Genomic DNA, 22,304 nt, shown 5'->3' with positions numbered 1-22,304 from the left:
TTTTTGCAAGTTTCAAGTGGTTTTAGTTTGTTGTCCACACCCCGTTCGTGAAGGACATCGCAGTCCAAGCTATCCATTGCAGTCTTCACTCATCTGACGTCTATTTCCAACCCTCCATCATTATTTAGCTGTTGTTTCCAACTAGACAACTGCTATTGTCCGTCGTCCAACTGTCATATAGCTTACCATGTCAAAATACTGCTGTGTTTGCAGGCCCCAATTGCCACCTTGCAGATTTTCTCTCTTCTCAGCCTGTCGCTACTGTTTTCTATCTCCTCCCAACTACATTCACTGTTTTCTCTCTTCTCACCTGCGCTTTAGTCTTTCTCTCTCTTGCACTGCCGTTTGCATCAGATTCAACCTTCCTTGGCTGCATTTGCTGGTGTTCAACACTCGGAGGCTAGCTTGCTATGTGATTCAGGATCTGTTTGGAGTACGACACACTCTCTAGCTCATTATCCCTGCCTTGATCCTTGAGATAGAGGAGTTCGAGGTATAATATTCATTCATTGCATAGTGTGTTTGTTGCATGAGTATTGTATAATCAATAGTCATATCATTTCATTCATTCTCTGTGTTCACTGTCTCTAAGTTACCCTAACCCTAACCGTGTTCTTCTATCAATCTGTGCTTTGTCATACGGTGTTATTTGTGTTTCTGTATTAGGGTATTTCTTCACAAGAGGAAGCCAAATAAATAGGCCAAAAATAATGCAATAAATGCATCAAGTCCGCCAGAATTTAATGCTGGTCAGCCAGCGATAAATGCCATAAATCTCATAATAATGACCACTAAAAAAATGCCAAAAATCATCTAAAATGTTTGGCCCACTGAATCACATTCCAAACTCACTCATGAGCTCACTATACTACTAACACTTTTAAGTAACAAAAGGCTCATTTTTTACTGCCAATGCGAGTATCTGGATTATGCATGAATCTTCTCAAAGATGACCACACATTAAATATCCAGCCATGTATTGCACAACTAAATCAAGCATCCCACTGCTTGCTGATAAAGTCATTAGTAGGTACCTTGGCTTCCCATCTTCACAATACTGGTCTCCTCATCTAGCACCAAAATAAATGTTAAATAGGTTGGTTGTCCAGAAATCGGTGATGTGCTGTTGGAGCATCCATAGCATGTGAAGCCAGGAATTTGGAGGACCATTAATTTTTGTGAGCGGCATATACACACTTAAATAACTGCCAAAATGTCACCTTGGCATGTTATTTGCATATCAATCAATGTTTTTGGCAGCACAATAAGCAAGGAACACCAATGGGAGAAGAATCGACATGCCAAAACAGATTTCTCTCATGAAGTGATAGTATTTCAGGCGAATTCAACAATCATGTGAGGGATGGACCATCCGTGCTAGAATGTCATCGCCAAAATGCAATTCAAAAATAGCACTCTTTGCAGAAATCAAGATAATTACCTGGTACCATATGTCCTGGCAATGCCAGATCCAGAACAGAAACCTGCCTTCCAGTTTGGCCTGATAGCAGATATATTAGACTTCCCATATCAATGCTTCCCAAACCCACAGTGGGAACACTTTGCTGTGAGGATTTCAAGCGCAATGGAAGCGTGATGCAGCTGAAAGCCGCTCCATAAATTGCACTAGTGTGAAAACTTTTCCCCTCATTTATCTGCAAAAATCTTGATAGTTTGCCTGTATCAAAGAGAGAGATATCAGATGGGTACAACCTAGGGTAAGGACAATAAGCAGCTGCAGATACAGCTCATCACATTTGTTATGGGAACAGTCTAATAACCTTTGGAAAAGCTGGGTATCCCCATGGGAATCATGAATTGATTGAGACAAGTCAGCTCACTGAATGAGACAGCATCATGAAGTTCCCTTAGAGTGAAAGCATACTTATTCCTTGGCTTCACAAAACTGGATGGGGGCCTCACAGTAAAAATCATGACCGGGGTTTTGTCATACTCATCCACAACAGATTCAAGAATATCTAATGATAGTCCTGCAAAGCCATTTGAATCATCCACAATAGTTTGCAGTCCCTGCATTATCATTTGTGATGAAATTTAAATCAACTATTGTCCTATTGTTCTAGACTAATGAAGATATCTACAATCTTCACTACATTACCTGCATATGGTCAGATTCCTCAATGAGAAGGCGTAATCTGTCATGAATATCTTCTTTTGAGGAACGTGTCAAGATCCCTCTACCACTCCCAAAGTCATCAAATGGAGAGATCCCCTGCCATAAACCTTCAATTTCATAAAGGCTTGAGGGATGGAAATGAACCTTGGAATAGTCTGTCCAGAAGGAAACATTCTCCTCCAGGTTTTGAATGATGTTTTCTTCAAATCTGCTCCTCGTGATTTTTTCTAAGTCCTTGTGTTCCATACTACTCAGTGGCTCACCCAATCCCCCCTGCTGCTTCTCAACTTCCTCATCCTCAAGACTTTGAAGAAATTTATTCTTGGGGACTGGATCGGCTGTATGCTTGGATATTTTTCCTTTCCTGTTACAACCAACAGATCCAAGCATCTCACTTCCATATGGGATTTTTTTTGACAACAAATAAACCCTCCAAAGCTCACAAAAGCATACAAAACCTTACTATAACATATAGATGTCTTGCGCTCACCTTAACGTCCCATTTATTTTTGAAGTTACAAAACTAAATTGTCAAGGTCTATATTCCACCTGGCTATAAGGCTGGGACAATGCAACCCAGGTTATAAAGCTTTCTTTAAGTGCTACAATTCAACTGTTCAATTAACAGGGAAACCTACATAACATCAAGCACAATGACAGAATGATCATAAGACGTCCAATCTACTGTGAGAGGGCCATAACTACACAGATCCAGAACAAGGGCCATAAGTACAACTATGTCAGTTCTCAAAAAATGAACCTTCCTGCCTCAAATCTTACCGTCTCCTGCAACTTGCCATATGCAGATAAGGTTGCATACACTATGTTTTACAGCATGCCATTATATTACAAGGGACAGCAGACTTGCTTGGCAAAGAAAGCCCAATGTTATCTCCCTAGCATAATTGCTGACAGAAGATTCAAGGTCCTTATGTGTTTGTACTCCTACTGTTGTTTTGATATTTAATGGTCAAAATAAAGATGCTGCACATGTGAGACAAACTGGAGATCACCCAGTGGAGACCAATCACTTTGCTTGGAACGGCATATAAAATCCTAGCCAAAATGATCAGCCTCAAACTCTCTCTCTTGATGCCAGACCTCATTCACCCTACCCAGACTGGTTTTGTTCAAGAGCATAGCATCCTTGACAATATTTTCACCTTCTCGGAATCCACAACTCACGCACGATCCAGGGGACAAAATCTCATTGTTTTGCTTCTCGATTTCAAGAAGCCCTATGATAGAGTTGATTGGGAATTTCTAGAGGGCACCATGTTGAGGATGGATTTCCCGGAGCGGTGGATCAAAGGTATATCGGTTCTATATTCATCAGCTCACAGCAAGGTCCTCATTGGTGGGACCACAGGTGCCAGATTCAGTATTCAGATGTTAGTGAGACAAGGATACCCCCTTGCACCTCTCCTTTTCTTATTTGTTGCAGCGGCTATGAGCTCCTTTTTTAGGGATAGAAATACAAGTATTCAAGGCATCAGACTCCCCATTCCAGAGTTTGAGTTGTTGTCAAAGTGTAGTGGTGCAAAGCGCATGACTGAGACTAAGAGATAGAGTGAACATGAAGAGAAGAGAGAGAGAGAGAAAGAGACAAAAGAACACAGAAGATCTACAATAAAGGAATCCTCAATAAGGGAAGCACATATGTACATGGGTGCAATGCGTATGTCTGCATATCTCCACCTTGACAATCTCACCCTGCTGTGAATCTCTCAGTCTGCACCAATCTCCACACGCTGAGCCTGCAATATGCAATCTGATATGCTAAAGTATGGGCTGGGGGCCAGGAATAAATAGGCTGAAAAATCAAAGCCATAAAGTGCAAGTCGGCTGCATTAAATGCAGCCGACTACCCACATGTGATAAAAAAAACTGCCGCCTACTATGAGAAAAGTAACGACTGCCATCATAAATGCATTGCCTGCTGACCATCACATGTAACCAGCCTTCCTCCTCAGATAGGGTGGTAAATCCCTGATTACAACTTAATTACAGCAGCAAACAATTAATGCAAATCTGAAAATACAAATTTACCTACTAATTGACAATGCACACCCAATTGGCCCCAAAATTGGCGCCCCTTTCGGTATTTCTTTAGCTTTATTGAAGAAAAAGTTGATTTACAATGGGATTCTCCCGATCCCCTTCGCAATCCAAACTCCCCTTGCTGTCCAAAGTGACGAGCAAGTCTTCAATCTGATTTGCACCCTGATTTGGGCACTTAATTGGCCTTCACCCACTTCATAGACGATAGAAATGCCCCAAACTCAATGGCTAGCTAGTCCTCCACCTAAATTTAGCTGAAATTCACCTTCAGCCCTGTTGAATCCAAGTCTTGGAGCTTCCAATTTCTGGCACGCTTCCCAAGGCTGCTGCTAAACCCTAATTTCTACTATAAATTGGGATTTACAACATAGAAATTTGCAATTTCTCAACCTCCAAGGATCCAAATGCTGAGATCTTTGGAGCAAGGCTGTGAAACGGCTGGGAAATGAGAGAGAAAGTTGTAGAAAGAGAAAATTCAAAGTTTTGTCGTGTAAGTCCTCCAATGGCTGCAAATTAGACCAACGGCCTCTCCTCCCTCTCTCTTGCAGTCTGAATACACTAAAAATGCCTCTCTCCAGCCTCTAAAGACGTTTTTCAGTCTTGCATGGGCATTTTTGACAAGTGACAGCCTTCCCAAATGGTTTTTCCAGAATTGTCCATAATTAAATATTAATTTTCAGTCTTTAAATAGTGAAAATTAATCTAATAATTATTTTAGCGCCCTAAAAAATAATTTGACTGGCCAATAATTAAATTGGCCAAGCAACTTCCATTCCCGAGTGTCTCTGCGCCATCTTTGATCATTAGATTAGCGTTAAGGGCCATTAAATGCCACTTCTCTAGTATCACCAACTAACACTTAAGGCCAAATGAATGACCTAGGCCAACAACTGGCACCAGATACCATCAAGTACCTGTGCAACATAACTTATAGCAACTTTTACCTTTGACATCCCGTGATTTCCTCGGATCCCAGGCTCGTAAATTTACTCTAACCCCAGTTATACCTCACATGTGCAACATTTTCTTAACCATGTGATTAAAAATTAATCCACATGTTAAGTGAGGCTTCAAAAATACATGTCCTCATAACATTACACATAGCAAATGTTGCCAGCTGATCCTGGCTGGTCCAACTACTCACATGTGTGAGAAACCTGCCACAATAACCTATCAGACATACCACATGGTACCTCTTGCCTGCCCACAATTGGGTACCTATCCAAACTGCCTTACGAGAGTGCACAACAGCAAGCGGCTGTCCCAGAATGCCTAGACTAACAAGATATGCATGGAACCTGCCCATCTCTAATGAATGCTTGTCCAAGGGATGGCCATGTGTAGCATGCCCACCTATCGACTGTCTAGGCACGTTTTTAGCGGTCCATCAAGAGACAAGTCTAAGCAACGCCGCCCATCACTCCCATGAAATGTCACGGGGTTTGTCGTCTAGGGTTTCCCGAGTCCGCCTTACAACAAAACGTTCGCAGCTGAACCCACTAGGATCGACTTGAAATCCCGGTTCCCAGTGGTCAAGGTCTCCTAACAGCATTCTGGCGTCAGGTCTTGCATATCCTACTTTACGCAGAGACACCAAAGCCGAAGCAAATCCACGCCGCACTTGGTTCAAAGAGAATGGGAAACGAGAGGCATGCAACGCTCAACCTCTTTGCCCGTAGGACATAGTCTCATTCCGGTCCCCTAAAACGGTATGAATCAAGTTTTAACCTAGCAATACCTAAAGGTCGAACAACCGTAAAACCTTGTCAGAAGCCTCCCAGTTCTCTGGGACCACCCTACCGTAGGACAGACCCGTCAGTGTTCTGCCCACCCGCTTCCCTTGATAGCTTTAGTTTTCTAATTAGGTCCTATCACGTTTATGTGTGACATTCAAAATCAGCTTCCTTAATTAAACCTTTCAGAAAACAGGGTTCATTTGCATAATTTATGGCACAACACAAAAACAAAGCAAGCAGTCCTTTTAACAAACAAGTTCCTTAACTTATCTTCAAGTTAATCTTTGTCTCCTGCCCATACAGGAGAAATTATGTATCCCCTTTTGTGCAATAGAAGTACCCCTTCTGCCCTGCAGAAGTAACTGGTTCAAATCACATGGCACCACAAATTCCATCCTTTATCTAGAATAGGATCTTCCAACACCACAGACGTTGGGCTCACGATAGTCTCCACCTCCGTCCCGAACTCGACAAGAGGTGTCCAAAGCTCCACTGACCCCAAGCGATCTAGGAGTGAGAGACAATTTTCGTGGATGGTATTTTCACTACTCGACCTTCGGCCCATGAATCGAGCAATGCCCTCTCCGATTGAAACGTGGCGCGACCTTCAAGATGACCCACCCACGCAAAATATCCTTCCTTTATTAATCCAATTAAGAATCAAGCACAATCAAGGCAATCACCCTAATATCATCTTCCAAGAAAACATTCTTTTATTCCCCATGGCAACTTGTCAACATTGAAACCATGCATTTACCATCAAACACAAACACTTGGAATAATCATTCAAATCACATCCCACAATTAGTTTAATGCACAAGCATTTAGGACGTTATTCGATCAATCACAAAAACAATGGTATTCTTTTCCAAACATTGCAGTAATAGACGCGATAACATTTCCTTTGCACATTTGCTCTCCCCCTTGGGACCAAGAGCGGTTCTATGTAAAATTTACTTAACACACCCTTCTTTCGACTAAGGCGTATATTAAGGTTTCAAACACTAAACAAGACATAAGTTCTATTAATCACTTACATTGATCGATAACCCAACCTTCTTCCCAACAAGTACAAAAGCATCGGTCTTTCCTTCGACTTAGGGTTTCCTAATCCTTGAGCTCTTCCCTTGCCCTAGAGTTGTTGTTGCATCTAGCCCAACCCCGAATAGAATTGATAAACATAGTCGCTATTGGACGGGTCTCAAGGTCTCTTAATTCTAATCCTTATGATTGTTGTTTGTATTAACTACGCATTAGAGTTTCGAGATTGAATTACCTCTAGGACAGATTACTTACCATGTGATCAATCAAGCGTGCAAGCTCAATGTACTTTCAGTTTGGTAAAATACTTAACTATTATTTTCCAGAAAAGAGAGTCAACAACACCTTGGAACCTTGTATGTCATTCATACTACGTATGGATTTGTCGCATAGCATCTAGATGCACTTTGTAAACTCCACCTTTCAAATATGTGAAATGAAATTTATCCTTTTTGAAGACCTATTCTCGTGTAGTATATATGGAGCCTAACGAACTTCATGCGAGAATCAAAGCAAGCATTCATCAATTTGGAAATACGTTACTTACGATCGATACCGCAGTTGAATGGGCAGTGATGTCCTCGCTCGAGGCTTTCGTTGCGGGGTTGCCATCCGCACACGACATTTTCCGCCTAGGGGCCATTCTCGATCTTCGTCTCCCTTAGACGTGAATTACACAAGACATCCACGCCTTGTACTCGATTAGTGGGGGCCAATTGGGGAGCGAAATGAGCTTGCGATTGAAGGATAATCTTGCGGAAACGGGATACGGATTCGCAAGCAACGGGGAACGAAAGAATGCGTATAGACACCCTCTACGCAGGGGAAAAGGAGGTTGAAGGACTCTCTCTCTCTCTCTCTCTCTCTCTCTCTCTCTCTCTCTCTCTCTCTCTCTCTCTCTCTCTCTCTCCTTACCTCTCTTTTTTCTTCCTCTTCTTCTTCTCTCTCTTCTCACCTCTCCTTTTTCTTCTTCTCTCTCTTCTCACCTCCCTCTTTCCCTCCCTATCAGCATATCGAGGCCTCCTCTCCTCCCTCTATCTCTCTCTCTTAGCATGTCGAGCACTTCAAGGCCTCCTCTTCCCCTTTGCTCATGATGGGTGGGGGGTGCGGGGGGAGGGGGAAGTGAGGTGGCACACATGTGCCCCTTCCTCTTTCGATCTCATCGTCAACTGATCGTCATCCTCTTCTGCCATCCCACCATCATCTTACACTTCAACTCCTTCGTTGCCGTCATCATCATCTCCTCCACATCATTAGTGTTGGCGCCATTGTCTCCCTCTCTCTCTGCCACATCATCAGCTTCCTTCTCTTCGTCCTTTCCCTTCCCCCCTCCTCGCCACCTGTTGTCGGTGACAACCCGGGGGGGGGGGGAGGGGCGGGGGGGGCGGAGACAGGGGATTTTTCGATTAATTTTAAGGGGGAAGGATATTACACCATGTCTCTAACACCCCCTCTCAAATCCTGGATGCAGCATAAGGCTAAGGAATCTGGAATGCTACCAAAGTAAAACTTGTGGAAGCGCCTCCATAAACAAGTTTGTAAGATTGTCCTCCGTCTCACAATACACCACATCGATATTCTCATCCAAAAGCTTCTCCCAAATGAAATGGTATTGTATCTCAATGTACTTTATCTGAGCATGGAGCACAGGGTTCTATGCCAAAGCAATGCAACTCTCATTGTCGCACTGAAGAGTAGAAAGACCTATCTACGGGCAGCCAAGCTCCTCTAACCTCCAAAGCCACATTGTCTCATATGTGGTACAAGACATTGTCCGATGCTCCGCCTTAGTCAAAGATAGGGCAACCGCAAGCTGCATCTTTCTACTCCATGAAATAGCACCAGCACCCAAGGTAAAGCAATAACCTATCGTGGACCTCCTGTGGTCCACATCTCCAACCCAATCTCAATCACTGCAACCTGTATGTAGAAGATCCGAACCATCTACACCTGCTAGATAATAGATCCCTAGATCGGGGGTCCCCCTCAAGAACCGCAAAACCCTGTGAGTAGCTTGCCAATGCACCATCTTGGGTTCACTCATGAACCTTGCCGGCAAAACCACAACAAAACACAAGTCAATATGAGTGTTGAGGAGCCAAATCAAAGGCCCAATCAACTGTTGATAGCAAGTAGCATCTGCCAAAGAAGAATTTGCATGGGTTGTGGCTTTCCAATTCGGATCCATAGGAATCGAAATGGGCTTGCATCCCTCCATCTAAAACGTAGTCAACAGCTCCTATACATACCATTGTTGGGAGATGAAAATGCCCCTCCGAGTCTAATAGATCTTAGGAGCTAGGTGTCAAAGGGAAGCAATGCGAAAGTGAATGACCAAGACAAAGAGTGAACAGAGAGAGGAGAGAGAGAGAGACAGAGATAGTGAAACGCGAAATTTGTAGTGAAGAATGCTATATAAGGATGCAGAAATATACACGGGTGCAGAGAGAATGTCTACGTATGTCTCCACCTCGAAGATCTTAGTCTCCGTCAACCCCAAGGGTAGTCTCCATAGTCTATAGCCTAAAATCTGAGTGCACAACTGTAAGGGACTGCAAAAAGGCAGGGCTAATAAATAGGCCAACAGAAAATGGCACAAAATACCATGTCGACGCATTAAATGCAGCCGACCTATCGCAATACTGTCAAACCAGCCTATCCAACCTTAAAAACTATTGTCGTGTGCCATGTGTCACCTACTTCTACTGCTACGCCCCTCCAAGGAATGTCCAACTATCCAGCTCTAACACCCCCTCTCAAATCATGGACACAATAGAAGGCTAAGGAATCTGGAGTGTTGTCGAAGTAAAGCTTGGGGAAGCGCCTTGGTAAACAAGTCTGCAAGATTGTCCTCTATCTTGCAAAAGACCAAGGAAATGGTCTCATCCAAAATCTTCTCCCAAATGAAATGGTACTGGATCTCAATATGCTTCGTCCAAGCATGAAACACGAGACACCTGGCCAAGGAAATACAACTCTCATTGTCGCATTGCAGAACACTAGGACCTCTCTGCGGGCAGCCAAGCTACTCCAAGAGCTTGTGAAGCCACATTGTCTCACATGTAGTAGAAGACGCAGCCCAATACTCTACCTCAATCGAAGAGAGGGCAACCATGGGTTGCTTCTTGCTACTCCATGAAACAGTACCACTGCCCAAGATAAAGCAATAACCTGTCATGGACCTCCGACAATCCACATCGCCAGTCCAATCTGAATCACTCCATCCTCTAAGTTCCAAGTTTGTAGCACTTGTACCAGCGGAATAATAGATCCCAAGATCAGGAGTCCCTTGTAGGAACCGCAAAATCCGCTGAGCAGCCTGCCAACGCACCATCTTGGATTCACTCATGAACCCAGCCAGTACACCTACAACATAACATAAGTCAACACGAGTATTAAGAAGCTAGATCAAGGAACCAACCAACTACCTACAACAGGTAGCATCTGCCAAAGGAGAATCGGAATGGCCATAGCCTTCCGATTCGAATCCATAGAATTCATAAGAGACTTGCATCCCTCCATCTCACACGTAGTCAAGAGTTCCTGGACATACAACTACTAGGAAATAAAGATCCCTCTCGAAGTCTGATAAATCTCATGACCTAGTAAGAAGTGAAGAAGGCCCATATCTGTCATGTCAAACTTCTCATGAAGTGCTACCTTCATCTACTCAACCATCGGAGTATGGTCACCTGTCACAATCAAGTCATCCACATAGAGGACAAACAACACACGACCTCCACTTGAGGTGTGTACATACAACTGGGAATCGGCTGTAGAACGCCGAAATCCCAAAGTCTCCTAGAGGAATGAGTCAATCTTCTCATTCCAAGCACAAGGATCCTGCTTAAGGCCATAGAGAGCCTTCCTCAACTTGTGCACCCTACCATCAGAAGAACCGAAACCTAGAGGCTGCTCAACATAGATCTCCTCCTTCAGCTCCCCATTCAAGAAGGCAAACTTTATATCCAGTTGATAGACCGGCCATCTCCTATGGCTAGCCACGGCAAGAATAACGCGAATAGTAGCCATCCAAGCTGTAGGCGCAAAAGTATCATGGAAATCAATGCTTGGGCATTGTGCAAAACCTTTAGCAACAAGGTGGATCTTGTGCTTGTCCAACATACCATCACTGCCGTACTTGGTCTTGAAGACCCATTTGACTCCGATGATCTTCTTATGAGGAGGCTTCGACACAAGATACCAAGTGCCATTCCTCTCATTTGACTCCAGCTCCTGCTCCATCGCTTGCCGCCAATGATCATGTTGTAAAGCCTCATTCATGGAGGTGGCCTCCCGATCTTGCTACATGACAAGAGTCATCAAATAGTAATTAGTGTAAACAAGCTCGGTCCGGTGTACTTGGTTCCTCTGAGAACACCACAGACCATCCTATAGCTACCACTCCTTAAGGACCCCCTCAATCCTTGCATCATGAAGAGTATCACAAGCCCAACGAGAAGGAGGCCGGCTCTCCCCTCATCGCTCTCCATTTGCTGAAGTTTCTGGAAGGTCCACCGATGGCAAGGGAGCAATCGGTGAATCCTATGGCTGAGAATTAAGCACAGGCTCCAAAGGAACAGTCATTGGCGCCCAGCTATCATCAACATCTCCAAGAACAGGATGTTCCTCACCCCCCTCTGAGGCTGAAACTTCCACAAACCAAACATCAGGACTCATGTAGACATCCCGTTTAACAGGATCATACAATCGGTAGTCTTGAGACTGTGAGCTATAGCCCATAAACACCTATCTTTTGGAAGCCGCTTCAAATTCGTCACATTGTGTCTTAGGGATGTGAACATAGGCATCATACCCAAAAACCTTGAAATAAGAAACATCTGGCTTAGACTCAAAGTACGCCTCATATGGAGTCATACCAACAACAGCGAATGCAAGGGACCAATTAAGGATGTGAATTGCAATAGCCACAGCCATAGCCCATAGGCACTGAGGTGTTCAACAGTGCTCCCTAATGGTACGGGCCATCTCGATCACACTACGAATCTTTCACTCCAATATGCCATTCTCCTAAGGGGTGTTTGTATTGACAAACTCCCAGTGCATACCACGATCTACACAAAAACGAGCAAGCTCCTTAGAAACAAATTCTCCGCCCTTATCTGATCATAAGGTCTTTAGCTTCCGTCTCAATCAGTTCTCCTCAAAAAACAACCAATTCGTAAAGTTGGAGAAAGCCTCCAACTTCAGCTTCAGAAAATAACCCTATGTCATCTTGCTGTCAATGTAACATCAGAAGCCCTAGGGATAGATGCCTCAATCACCTCCAAGTGGAGGAAGGCAACTAATGACAGAGCAACTACCGCTCCTAAATCCTTTGAAGACTTTTTCTTCTCCTTGTCGAGGCAATCCTTCTTCTATGACTTGTCTTGCCACAAATGTGACAAGTGGAATCCTTTTCTTTGTCCTTCTTTGATTTGTCCTCTTTCTTCTTTTAGTGCTTCCCCTTCTTCTAAGAGGACTAACCTCTCAATGCCTCCGATTTGGACGCATTTTGTTCTTTCAATTGCTTCTACTAGTCTAAAACCATAGAAACCAACACTTCCCAACGAAGAGTCTTTGACCACCCTAAAGCAATCTAAGTGGAGTAAAATGCATTGAATCTAGGCAGTAACTGCAAAAGGAGCTTTATCGCCATGTATTCGGAAGTAATCACCTTCCTCGTGTTTTGCACCTGCATCTATAAGCTGCCTTAACTTGTTCACATACTGCTCCATAAAAGATTTGTTGGCACTCAAGGTCCTCATCTCTGTACCTCCAAAGAGATGTTTCATAACAGTCATTTTGTTATACATCTAATCAAGCTCCAACAATATCTCCCTAGCCACCATCAGGTGCTCTATATGGGCAATCACGGCTATAGTGCATGAAAGAAAGAGAAACGAAAGGATGCAATCATTCAGTTTATCCCAATGTGTCTAAACCTTGGCCAACTCTAAACGGTCTACTGTAGAAAGTTTGAACTCGTCTCTCAATGAAGGGCAGTCGATAGCCTCCGTCACAAGCTCCGCCAAATCGTAGGACTCCAATATGGCAAGCATCATAACGCGCCAAATGCGGTAGTTCTCACCATCGAACTTTTGATCCGATGGAAGAGCCAGTAGGATGTCCGGTCCATGATCACTTGAAACTTTGTGTCAGCCTCAAAAGACATCTTCACCTATAATCCTACAAAAACACAAAAGTAGCCCCCTCTGAATATGCAAATGTAGCTTGCTAGGACTCTTCTATGTTCATCCCACACCTTCTTTACCCGCCGGGGACAATGAAAAGGTAAAATCTGCCAAGGCAAATTGAAAATGCAACCTTCTTCCTTCAAAAACAACAAAAATGAGCAAATTCCGCAAGTTGACTCTTTTCTCACACACCTGTGCTCACCTCATCCTTCTGTCAATGTGCAGCCCTCCCACTCGCCTTCAAATACTGAAAACGTAGCCTTGTGTCACACTAAAATCTCCCCTTCAGGTCTGCCACGGATCAATCAATCCTTCTATGTTACTCTAATATCATGTCAAAGTGCAGAGGTGCGGAAGCATGTGACCAAGACTAAGAGATAGCGTGAACATGGAGAGAGAGAGAGAGAGAGAGAGAGACACACACAAAAGAACACGAAAGATCTGCAATGAAGGAATGTTGAATAAGGGAAGCAAATATGTACACGGGCAAAGTGTGTATGTCTATGTATCTCCACCTCGACGATCTAACCCTGCTGTGAATCTCGAAGTCTGCACCAATCTCCATGCGCTGATCTTGAAGATCTGCGATCTGATATGCTAAAGTGTGGGATGGGGGGAAGGTATAAATAGGCTGAAAAAGCAAAGCCATAAAATGCAGCTGCACATGTGATAAAAAGCTGCCGACTGCTATGAGAAAAGTGACAACTGCCATCATAAATGCATCACCTGCTGACCATCACACAAGGCTAATGCTGCTGACTGGTCTTGGCTGGCCCGACTGCTCACATGTGCGGGAAACCTGCTGTGATAACCACAACTGCAAGTGACTACTCTAGGATGCCCAGACTGACAAGAAATGCATGTAACACGCCCATCTCTAATGAATGCAGGGGATGATGATATCTCTAACAGTTGTTGGATGTAGAGTTTGCAGATAAACATCTGTTTACTTGGATGGGGAGGAGGAGAATTTTAGGGCCTTTGTGGCTGCAATGGAGGTCTTCTGCAGAGCCTCAGGAGCTCCTATTAACTGGCACCAATCCTATGGATTTTGGGTTTGCGATACTCGACAAATAGACTGGAAACCACATGTGAGTTTCACTTGGGTCCCCCATGGCACTTCTGTGAGATACCTAGGCTGCCATGTAAGCTACCTTAGTCCTACGAGGGCTAAGGTAGCTTGGGATGTTATCATCCAGCCTAGATCCAGGGGTGGTTTGGGGGTTATTGACCCAGATTGTCAAAGTAGAGCATTGATGGGAGAGGGACCTGCTCCCAGGTGAGGAGCCATGGAAGAAGCAACTATCATGGAGATTAGAGACCATTGTTCCTGCTCATGAAGAGCCATGGCAGCCTAGCACACACTAGCTATTTCAGCATATCCAAGCTACAGGGCTTGGGAACAATTTTGAGGCCAAATTTGCTGCATCTATTATATGGGCTTAGAGATCAGTATCAACATGACTTCATCCAATTAACCCAGCAAGTGTTGAAGAGAAGCTGATGCAGCCATTTCTTTTTAATCAGCTACCCAAGACAAAGAGAGTGTTAAGACAAAGAGCGCAAGGATCGAGACACGCAATGCTTTCTCATACCAGAGAGAGAAAGGGAGAGTGCAAAGTAGAGAGGAGAGTGGGCATGATGTTCTTGGGTACAATGACGAGTGTACCTCTTTAGGTTTTAAGATAGATATATATATATGAAAGTACAAATGTGCTAAGGGTGTGTTCACACCCGTGCACATATAAAAGGCACAATCAATGGCCTTTTATTCCCAACAACCTCCCACCTAAAGGCAATGTGCCTTAAGGGGAGAAAAGAATCAGCTAAGTCTAGGTATGTACAAAGCTGAAATACATATATCTATCCAACTCCCATCATCTGTCAGCAATGAGCAAACCGCTCTGCTTCAAGACCCTTCGTGAGAAGATCTACATGATTATCATCTGTATGCACTTTGACAAGCTTAATGCTCTTGCTGTCAAGTACATCTCTAATGATGTGATACTTCACCTATATGTGCTTCGTCTTTGCATGAAGACGGGATTCCGTGCTAGCATGATAGCACTCTAACTATTGCAATGGAGAATAGGTAACTCTGTAATGCCAAGCTCTCCCACCAGACGTGAAAGCCATAAAGCCTCCTTGCATGCCTCAATGGCAGCTACATACTTTGCCTCTGTAGTAGACAATGCAATACACTTTTGTAGTCTAGAGATCCAAGAGACTGCTCCTCCTATGAAGGTAAACACATACCTAGAAGTGGACTTTCTGCAGTCCACATGACCAGCATAGTCTGCATCCGTAAAGCCAACAGATACCTTCTGCTTTTCAAAGCAGATACACAACTCCTTTGTGCCTTTGAGGTATCTCATAATACCTTTCACTGCTTCCTAATGCTTTTTACCAGGGTTTGCCATGTATCTGCTAACCACTCCCACTGCAAAGGCAATGTCAAGACGTGTAGCAACGATAGCATACATCAAACTGCCAATAGCTGAAGCATATGGTATCTTGGTCATTTTAGCCTTCTCATCATCAAAGGTAGGATTGTCCTCTGCACTAAGTTTCACATATGGAGGCAATGGAACCCGAATTGTTTTCCCCCCCTCCATATTAAAACGTTGCAAAACCTTGGAGATATACTACTATTGAGATAGAGAGAGTAATCCTTTTGACCTATCTCTGAGTATTCGCATGCTAAAGAATGTGATTTGCATCACCAAGATCCTTCATATCAAAGCTGCTATGAAGACTTGGCTTCAGTGAGGCCAAGGCATAAGCATCCCTACCAACAATCAATATGTCATCAACATATAGAACCACGATAATCAAGCTGCTATCTGCTGCCTTCTTGGTGTACAAGCAGTGATCCACTTGACTTCCATAAAAACCTTGAGACTACATAAATGTATCAAACTTATGATATCATTCTCTTGGTGCTTGTTTCAACCCATACAAACTTCTTTTGAGTTTACATACCATCTTCTCTTTCCCTTTTGCCACAAACCCTTCAGGTTGCTGCATATATATGTCTTCATGCAGATCACCATGTAAGAATGCACTCTTTACATCCATCTGTATGAGCTCCATATCTTCAGCTGCAACCAAGCCCAAAATGGTTCTCAATGTAGTCATCTTGACTACAGGAGAGAAGATCTCATCAAAGTCAACTCCATGTTCCTACTTGTACCCCTTCACAACCAATCTTGCTTTGTACTTTGACGAGGAACCAGAAGTGACCTTCATCTGGTAAACCCATTTGCATGGAAGTGTTTTCTTCCCTTTCAGCAACTGCACCAAGTCCCAAGTGCCATTTTTCTCAAGAGATTCCATCTCTGAAAACATGGCTTTATACCATTTCTTGCTATCCTGTATGTCCATTGCTTCCTTGAAGCAAGACGGTTCACTACAGTCTGTCAACATGACATAATCAGCCACATTGTTTGCACCAAGAACGAATCTATCAGATTGTCTAGTAGCCCTAGACGATCTCCTAACCCAATGATCATTGTTCGCTAGTTGTTGAGCCTGCAAATTTCCATTTTCGGCTTGCTTTCCTGGCATTTCAGCCTGCAAATCAGCATTAACAGCTTGTTGTCCTAGCTGTTCCTACACATCCAATGGCTCATCATTAGGGGCAATAGCTGGCTGATCATTTCCAGCATTATTTTCTGCATTTGCAGGTTCATTTACAGCAAGTATTTGTTGCTGTACGGCAGGCACATTTTACTGTCCAAAATGTATTTCTTCCCGAAATACAACCCTACGGACTTCCTCTATTCTTTCGGATTGTTTGTGCATGCGATCTTCCTGGAAGATAACATCATTGTTGTGTACTACTTTTCTTTTCGTAGGATCCCATTTCACCTTCATCACCATATCCTAGGAAAATACATTTACAGGACTTTAGCTCAAGTTTGTTGCGTTCTTCCTTACGTATGTGCACAAATCATTCGCACCCAAACACTTTCAAGTGTGCATATGAAGGTGGCTTGCCCGACCATGCTTCTTGGGAAACTCCCCCCCCCCCCCCCCCAAAAGACCTGTTTGGTGACTGATTAATCAAGTGTACGGCTGTCATAACAGCCTCTACCCAAAAACCATGAGGTAAAGCAGCATGAGACAACATCGTATGGACCTTATACTGTATGGTCCGATTCATATGCTCTGCAACTCCATTTTGGGGTGGATTATGGGGGCAATGAGCTCCCTCTTTATCCCTTTGCTGTCACAAAATACCTAAAAGCATAGAGACAAGGAACGCCCATTCCAGTACATAGGAACGGATTAACGCGTTTCAAGAGGTTTGAGCCCAAGAAACGCTAGCGGAACGTTCCAGCCCATTCCATGGCCCATTCCCTCCTGTTCTGGGCCGTTTCCTGTCCGTTCCAAAGCACAAGACATTTTTTTTATTTTTTATTTTTACTTTTATTTGAGCAGGCTCGTTTCACGCATGTTACCTGTTGCGCTCCCGCCGACTCCTTGGCCCGTTTCGCGCCGACTGCACCCGTTGCTCGCAAGTCACGCTGCTGCTCCTGCCCGTCGACTGCAATCGCGTTGTTGCTCTTGCCCGTCGACTATCCCTCGCTTGCATTGATCCTGCCGACCGCTCCACCTGCCCCGCTTGCCCGCCTACTCCGCCGATTGTCTCACCTGCCCCGCCTGCCCCCACTACCTACTCCCACCTGCCCTCGGGACCTGCCTACCTGGCCTGCCTCTCTTGCCTGGCATGACTCCTGCCCGCGATCAGGTGAGGTTTCGAGGATCATTATCTCGATTCTCCCCCAAATCTGGGGCGTTCTGGATCAGACTTCAATTGTTGGTAGTTGCCCCATAATTTGGGCCTTTCTCAAGGATTGGAATTTGGGACTTAAATTTGGCTGCAATGTCCCCAAATTTGGGGCACTGGGATCCATCATCCCGAGATCTAAAAGAGCCCCCAAATTTGAAGCATTTAAATCATTCATTGTCCCAAATTTGGGAGCTGAAAATGCGTCAAATTTTGGGGTATTTTCAGCAAGGAAATGCAGGCTGGAATGCCCCAAATTTGGGGCATTTTGAGTCAGTCATTGCCCCAAGTTTGGGAGCTGAAAATACGCCAAACTTTGGGGCATTTTCAGCAAGGGAATGCAGGCTAGAATGCCCCAAATTTGTGGCATTTTCAGTAAAAGGAATGCAAGCTGAAGTAGCACCAAAGTTCTGGAATTTTTAGCATTGCTAAAAATTTAACACACACATGTAGAAATTTTGGCTGCAAATTTCTGCAATTTTATTGAACTTTGCTGATTATTTGTCACTTTTATATAGATGGCAACATTGACATCTATGGGATCTTCATCATCCTCAGCAAGTACTTCGTCAACAACTCGACGAAGTCGAAGCACTACCTGGTCATGGTGGGATGAGGTAGATGCAGGGGCGCCATAGAGATGTGGAGGGGCTCGCCCTTGGAAATGCAAACTTTGCTCTTATGCTTGCACTAGTGGGGTTGATAAAGTGAGAGCCCATCTTCTACACAAGGAGGGGAAAGGTGCGTTTTTGCACCAATGTATCAATTGAGAAAAGGCAGGAGTTACTTGACCCCATAGCCACTTCTATGGGAAATTCACATGCTAGGAGGACTCCAAATATAGTAGTGGATCCAACAACATGGACTCCAAGGCCAGCAGGGCATGGTGCTTCATGTAGAAGACCACCAGGTTTAGTGGCTGCACAGCCTTCTCGTGGACCATCAATGGTAGCAGGTCGTGGCGTTAGACAGAGTTCATTGCACACTTCATGGGAACCAAAGAAAAAAGAGGAAACAGATGCAGCAGTGGCACGCTTTTTTTTACCATGACCATATTGCATTCAAATCAGCCAGGTCACCTTATTTTTTAAATATGGTGACAAAGATTGCAGAGTATGGACCCACATATAAGCCCCCTTCATCAAAAACTATCAGGACTACATTACTTCACAAGGAGAAAGCAGCCATCGAGATTGCAACAACAATATTCGCAATCAATGGGCAAGAAATGGAGTGACATTGATAGCAGATGGATAAAGTGAAACATAGCATAGATCCAGACATGGCATTGTCGCATATTCTTGTGGAGATGTATACTTTATTGGTAGTCATGATGCTTCAAAGACTGGAAAGAGTGCAAATGTATTGGCATTCGAGTGGTGCGAGGCAATGCAGGCTGTTGGGGTAGAAAATGTAGTGCAGTTTGTGGCAGATGGTGAACCTACAAACAAGGCAGCAAGAAACATTTTAATGGCAATGTATCCACATATCACCTTTAGTCCATGCATGGCGCATTGCTTGAATAACTTGTTGAAAGATATTGGGGACTTTCCATGGATTGCATCTCTTGTTACGAAAGGCAACAAGATTATCACATTTATATGTAATCATCAGTACTTGCATGCTAAGTTTCGCAAGAGAAGTGACAAAGAACTTCTCAAATACTCGGATACACGATTTGCATATAACTTTCTTATGCTTGGTCGATTGCACTATTGCAAAGGTGCAATTAGGGAGCTATTTGCTAGTGATGAGTATGAAAATTGGACTGGGGCTGCCACTACTACAGCTGTGTTATGCAATGCATATGTCTCTGATAGAGATTTTTGGGATGAGGTGAATCGCACCAACCAAATGGTTGATCCTATTATGCACATGTTGAGGCTTGCAAATGGCATGGATCCATGCATTGGAAAGATCTATGAAGGTATGGATCGCATGATTGAGAGGTTGGAGAGTTTGGAACCAAATGCAAACAGGTATGAGCAGATCAAGGAGTTATGCATCAACAGATGGAATGAGTATGACTCTCCTATGCCTGCTGTAGCATATGTGCTTGATCTTGAGTTTCAAGGAAAGATGCAAGAAAGAGACCTTGAGGTGGTCAAGGCTTGGAACACATTGCTTGCCAGGCTTTATCCTAGCCGTGAAATGCAACGCAAAATTAAAAATCAGCTCTCTGTGTATCGGCAAACATTAGGGATGTTTGATACAGAGGATGCACTAGAGGACAAGACCAATATTGGGGCTGCTTTATGGTGGGAGGACTACAAGGCAGAACTTCCAGAGTTGCAGAGTTTGGCTATCTGTATTCTTAGCCAAACAATTAGCTCTTCTTGTTTAGAGCAACTATGAAGCTCATACAATCACATTCACTCAAAGAAGAGAAATTGTCTTGGTACAATGAAGACAAATGACCTAGTTTATGTGAGCTCCAATCTTCGCTTGCTAGCTCGTACATCACTTGCAAAGGCTGATTCTTTTATACGTTGGAAAAAAGATGACGATGATAATGATGATAGAGATGGTGATAGCGAGAATGTTGTTCAACAGGATGAGCATTCAAGCACAGTGGAGCCATCTTCCATGAATTAGAGCACTTAAGCCTTAGCAGCTAGCCTTTTGGAACTTTAGAGTATTGACTTGGAAATTGGGGCTCTTGTAACTTGGATCTTTAGACTTTAAAGTTTCGTGCATATTTTGTGTCTTTGCAATGCACACTTGTTGGACTTATGCAACATTGTTGATTACAATGTTGAATCATGAATGCAACAATTTATTTCCGATTACAATGTTTTGAATCTTTATTATTGTTGAAACTTGATTATTATGTCTCTAATTTCACCAATTATGGTTGATATGATATCTCTCTCTAGATTCTAAGACTTAAGTGTTGATTCTCTCTCTCTCTCTCTCTCTCTCTCTCTCTCTCTCTCTCTCTCTCTCTCTATATATATATATATATATATATATATATATATATATGTATGTATGTATGTATGTATGTATGTATGTATGTATGTGTGTGTGCGCGCGCGTGCCGTTCCCTCTGTTCTCGTTCCTTAATTTTGGGCGTTCCCCCCGTTCCAGGGGGTCCCATTCCCGTTCGCTGTTCCCCGTTCCTACTCTCTCTCTCTCTCTCTCTCTCTCTCTCTCTCTCTCTCTCTCTCTCTCTCTCTCTCTCTCTCTCTCTCTCTCTCTCTCTCTCTCTCTCTCTCTCTCTCTCTCTCTCTCTCTCTCTCTCTCTCTCTCTCTCTATATATATATATATATATATATATATATATATATATATATATATATATATATATATATATGCCGTTCCCTCTGTTCCTGTTCCCTAGCTTTGGGTGTTCCCCCGTTCCAGGGGGTCCCGTTCCCCGTTCCCCGTTCCTAGTAACTATGCCTAAAAGGCCTTGGACACATATTTCCCACCATTGTCAGAGCGAAGACACTTATCTTATCAGTCTAATTCTCAACCAATGCCAAGAATTTTTTAAACTTGTCAAGCATTTCATCCTTGCTACGAACACGGTAAACCCATACCTTCCATGTAGCATCATCGACAAAAATGACAAAGTATTTCTTTCCCCCTAAAGATAACCTTGGCATCTAACATACATCGGAATGTACCATAAACACAATGCTCAAAATACGCATAATGAAGACAAGGCAAATAACCCAAACGAGAAAGCACTTTCATTCCTATGACTCATGTGTCCCAAGTTCCAACCAGCCATGCCACAAAGAAATACTTGGCTGCTCGGTCACGACAACATGGTCACGCACACTAGATACATTAAGTGGATACAAAGTATCACTCTTACAATCTCTGGCAATCACTCTTGATCCCTTATAGATCTTCCATTTTCCATCACCAAAGGTGGTATGAAAACCATCATCATCTAGCTACCCTGTGCTAATCAAGCTCTTCTTGAGCTGAGGTACATGCCGTACATGCTGAAGTGTAAAGACAGAGCCATGCTAAAACTGTAACTGCACACTGCCAATACCTACAATCTCACATGCATAGTTGTCCCCAAGATGGACAACACCATGTCGACCCCCTATATAGACGGAGAACCACTCACGATGAGGGGTGACATGAAAGGAAGCAACTGAATCGAGAATCCACGTATACATGTCATCATTTGTATCTGCAAGTAAAGCATGTGCACCAAAGTGTGAAGAGACAAAGAGTACATCACTCCCACTGTCACTGTCATGAGTGACTACATTCAGCTCTTCAATTTTTACACTGCTCTTCTTAGGTTGACTGTCCTTTTCTTGGGTTGACGGCAACAACATGGTCAAGCACACTAGATACATGGAGAGAATAC

General features: G+C 43.6%; 1 protein-coding gene across 1 annotated transcript in view; it reads right to left on the bottom strand.

The window, feature by feature from the left end:
• Positions 1-22,304, bottom strand: part of LOC148014646 (plasma membrane, autoregulation-binding site, misato segment II, myosin-like, tubulin/FtsZ protein) — a 119,729-nt gene that overhangs the window by 30,083 nt on the left and 67,342 nt on the right. The window contains exons 5-7 of the mRNA XM_087666477.1: positions 2,120-2,501; positions 1,782-2,031; positions 1,442-1,678 (exon numbers count right to left, since the gene is read on the bottom strand). Coding sequence (XP_087522603.1) covers positions 1,442-1,678; positions 1,782-2,031; positions 2,120-2,501 — 869 coding nt within the window. The remainder of the gene's footprint in view (positions 1-1,441; positions 1,679-1,781; positions 2,032-2,119; positions 2,502-22,304) is intronic.

Source organism: Lygodium microphyllum, chromosome 25 (genome assembly GCF_053477565.2).
Source record: "Lygodium microphyllum isolate KBCC chromosome 25, Lygodium_microphyllum_v1.1.10, whole genome shotgun sequence".
Classification (NCBI taxonomy): domain Eukaryota; kingdom Viridiplantae; phylum Streptophyta; class Polypodiopsida; order Schizaeales; family Lygodiaceae; genus Lygodium; species Lygodium microphyllum.
This window is presented reverse-complemented; position numbering and strand designations above follow the sequence as displayed.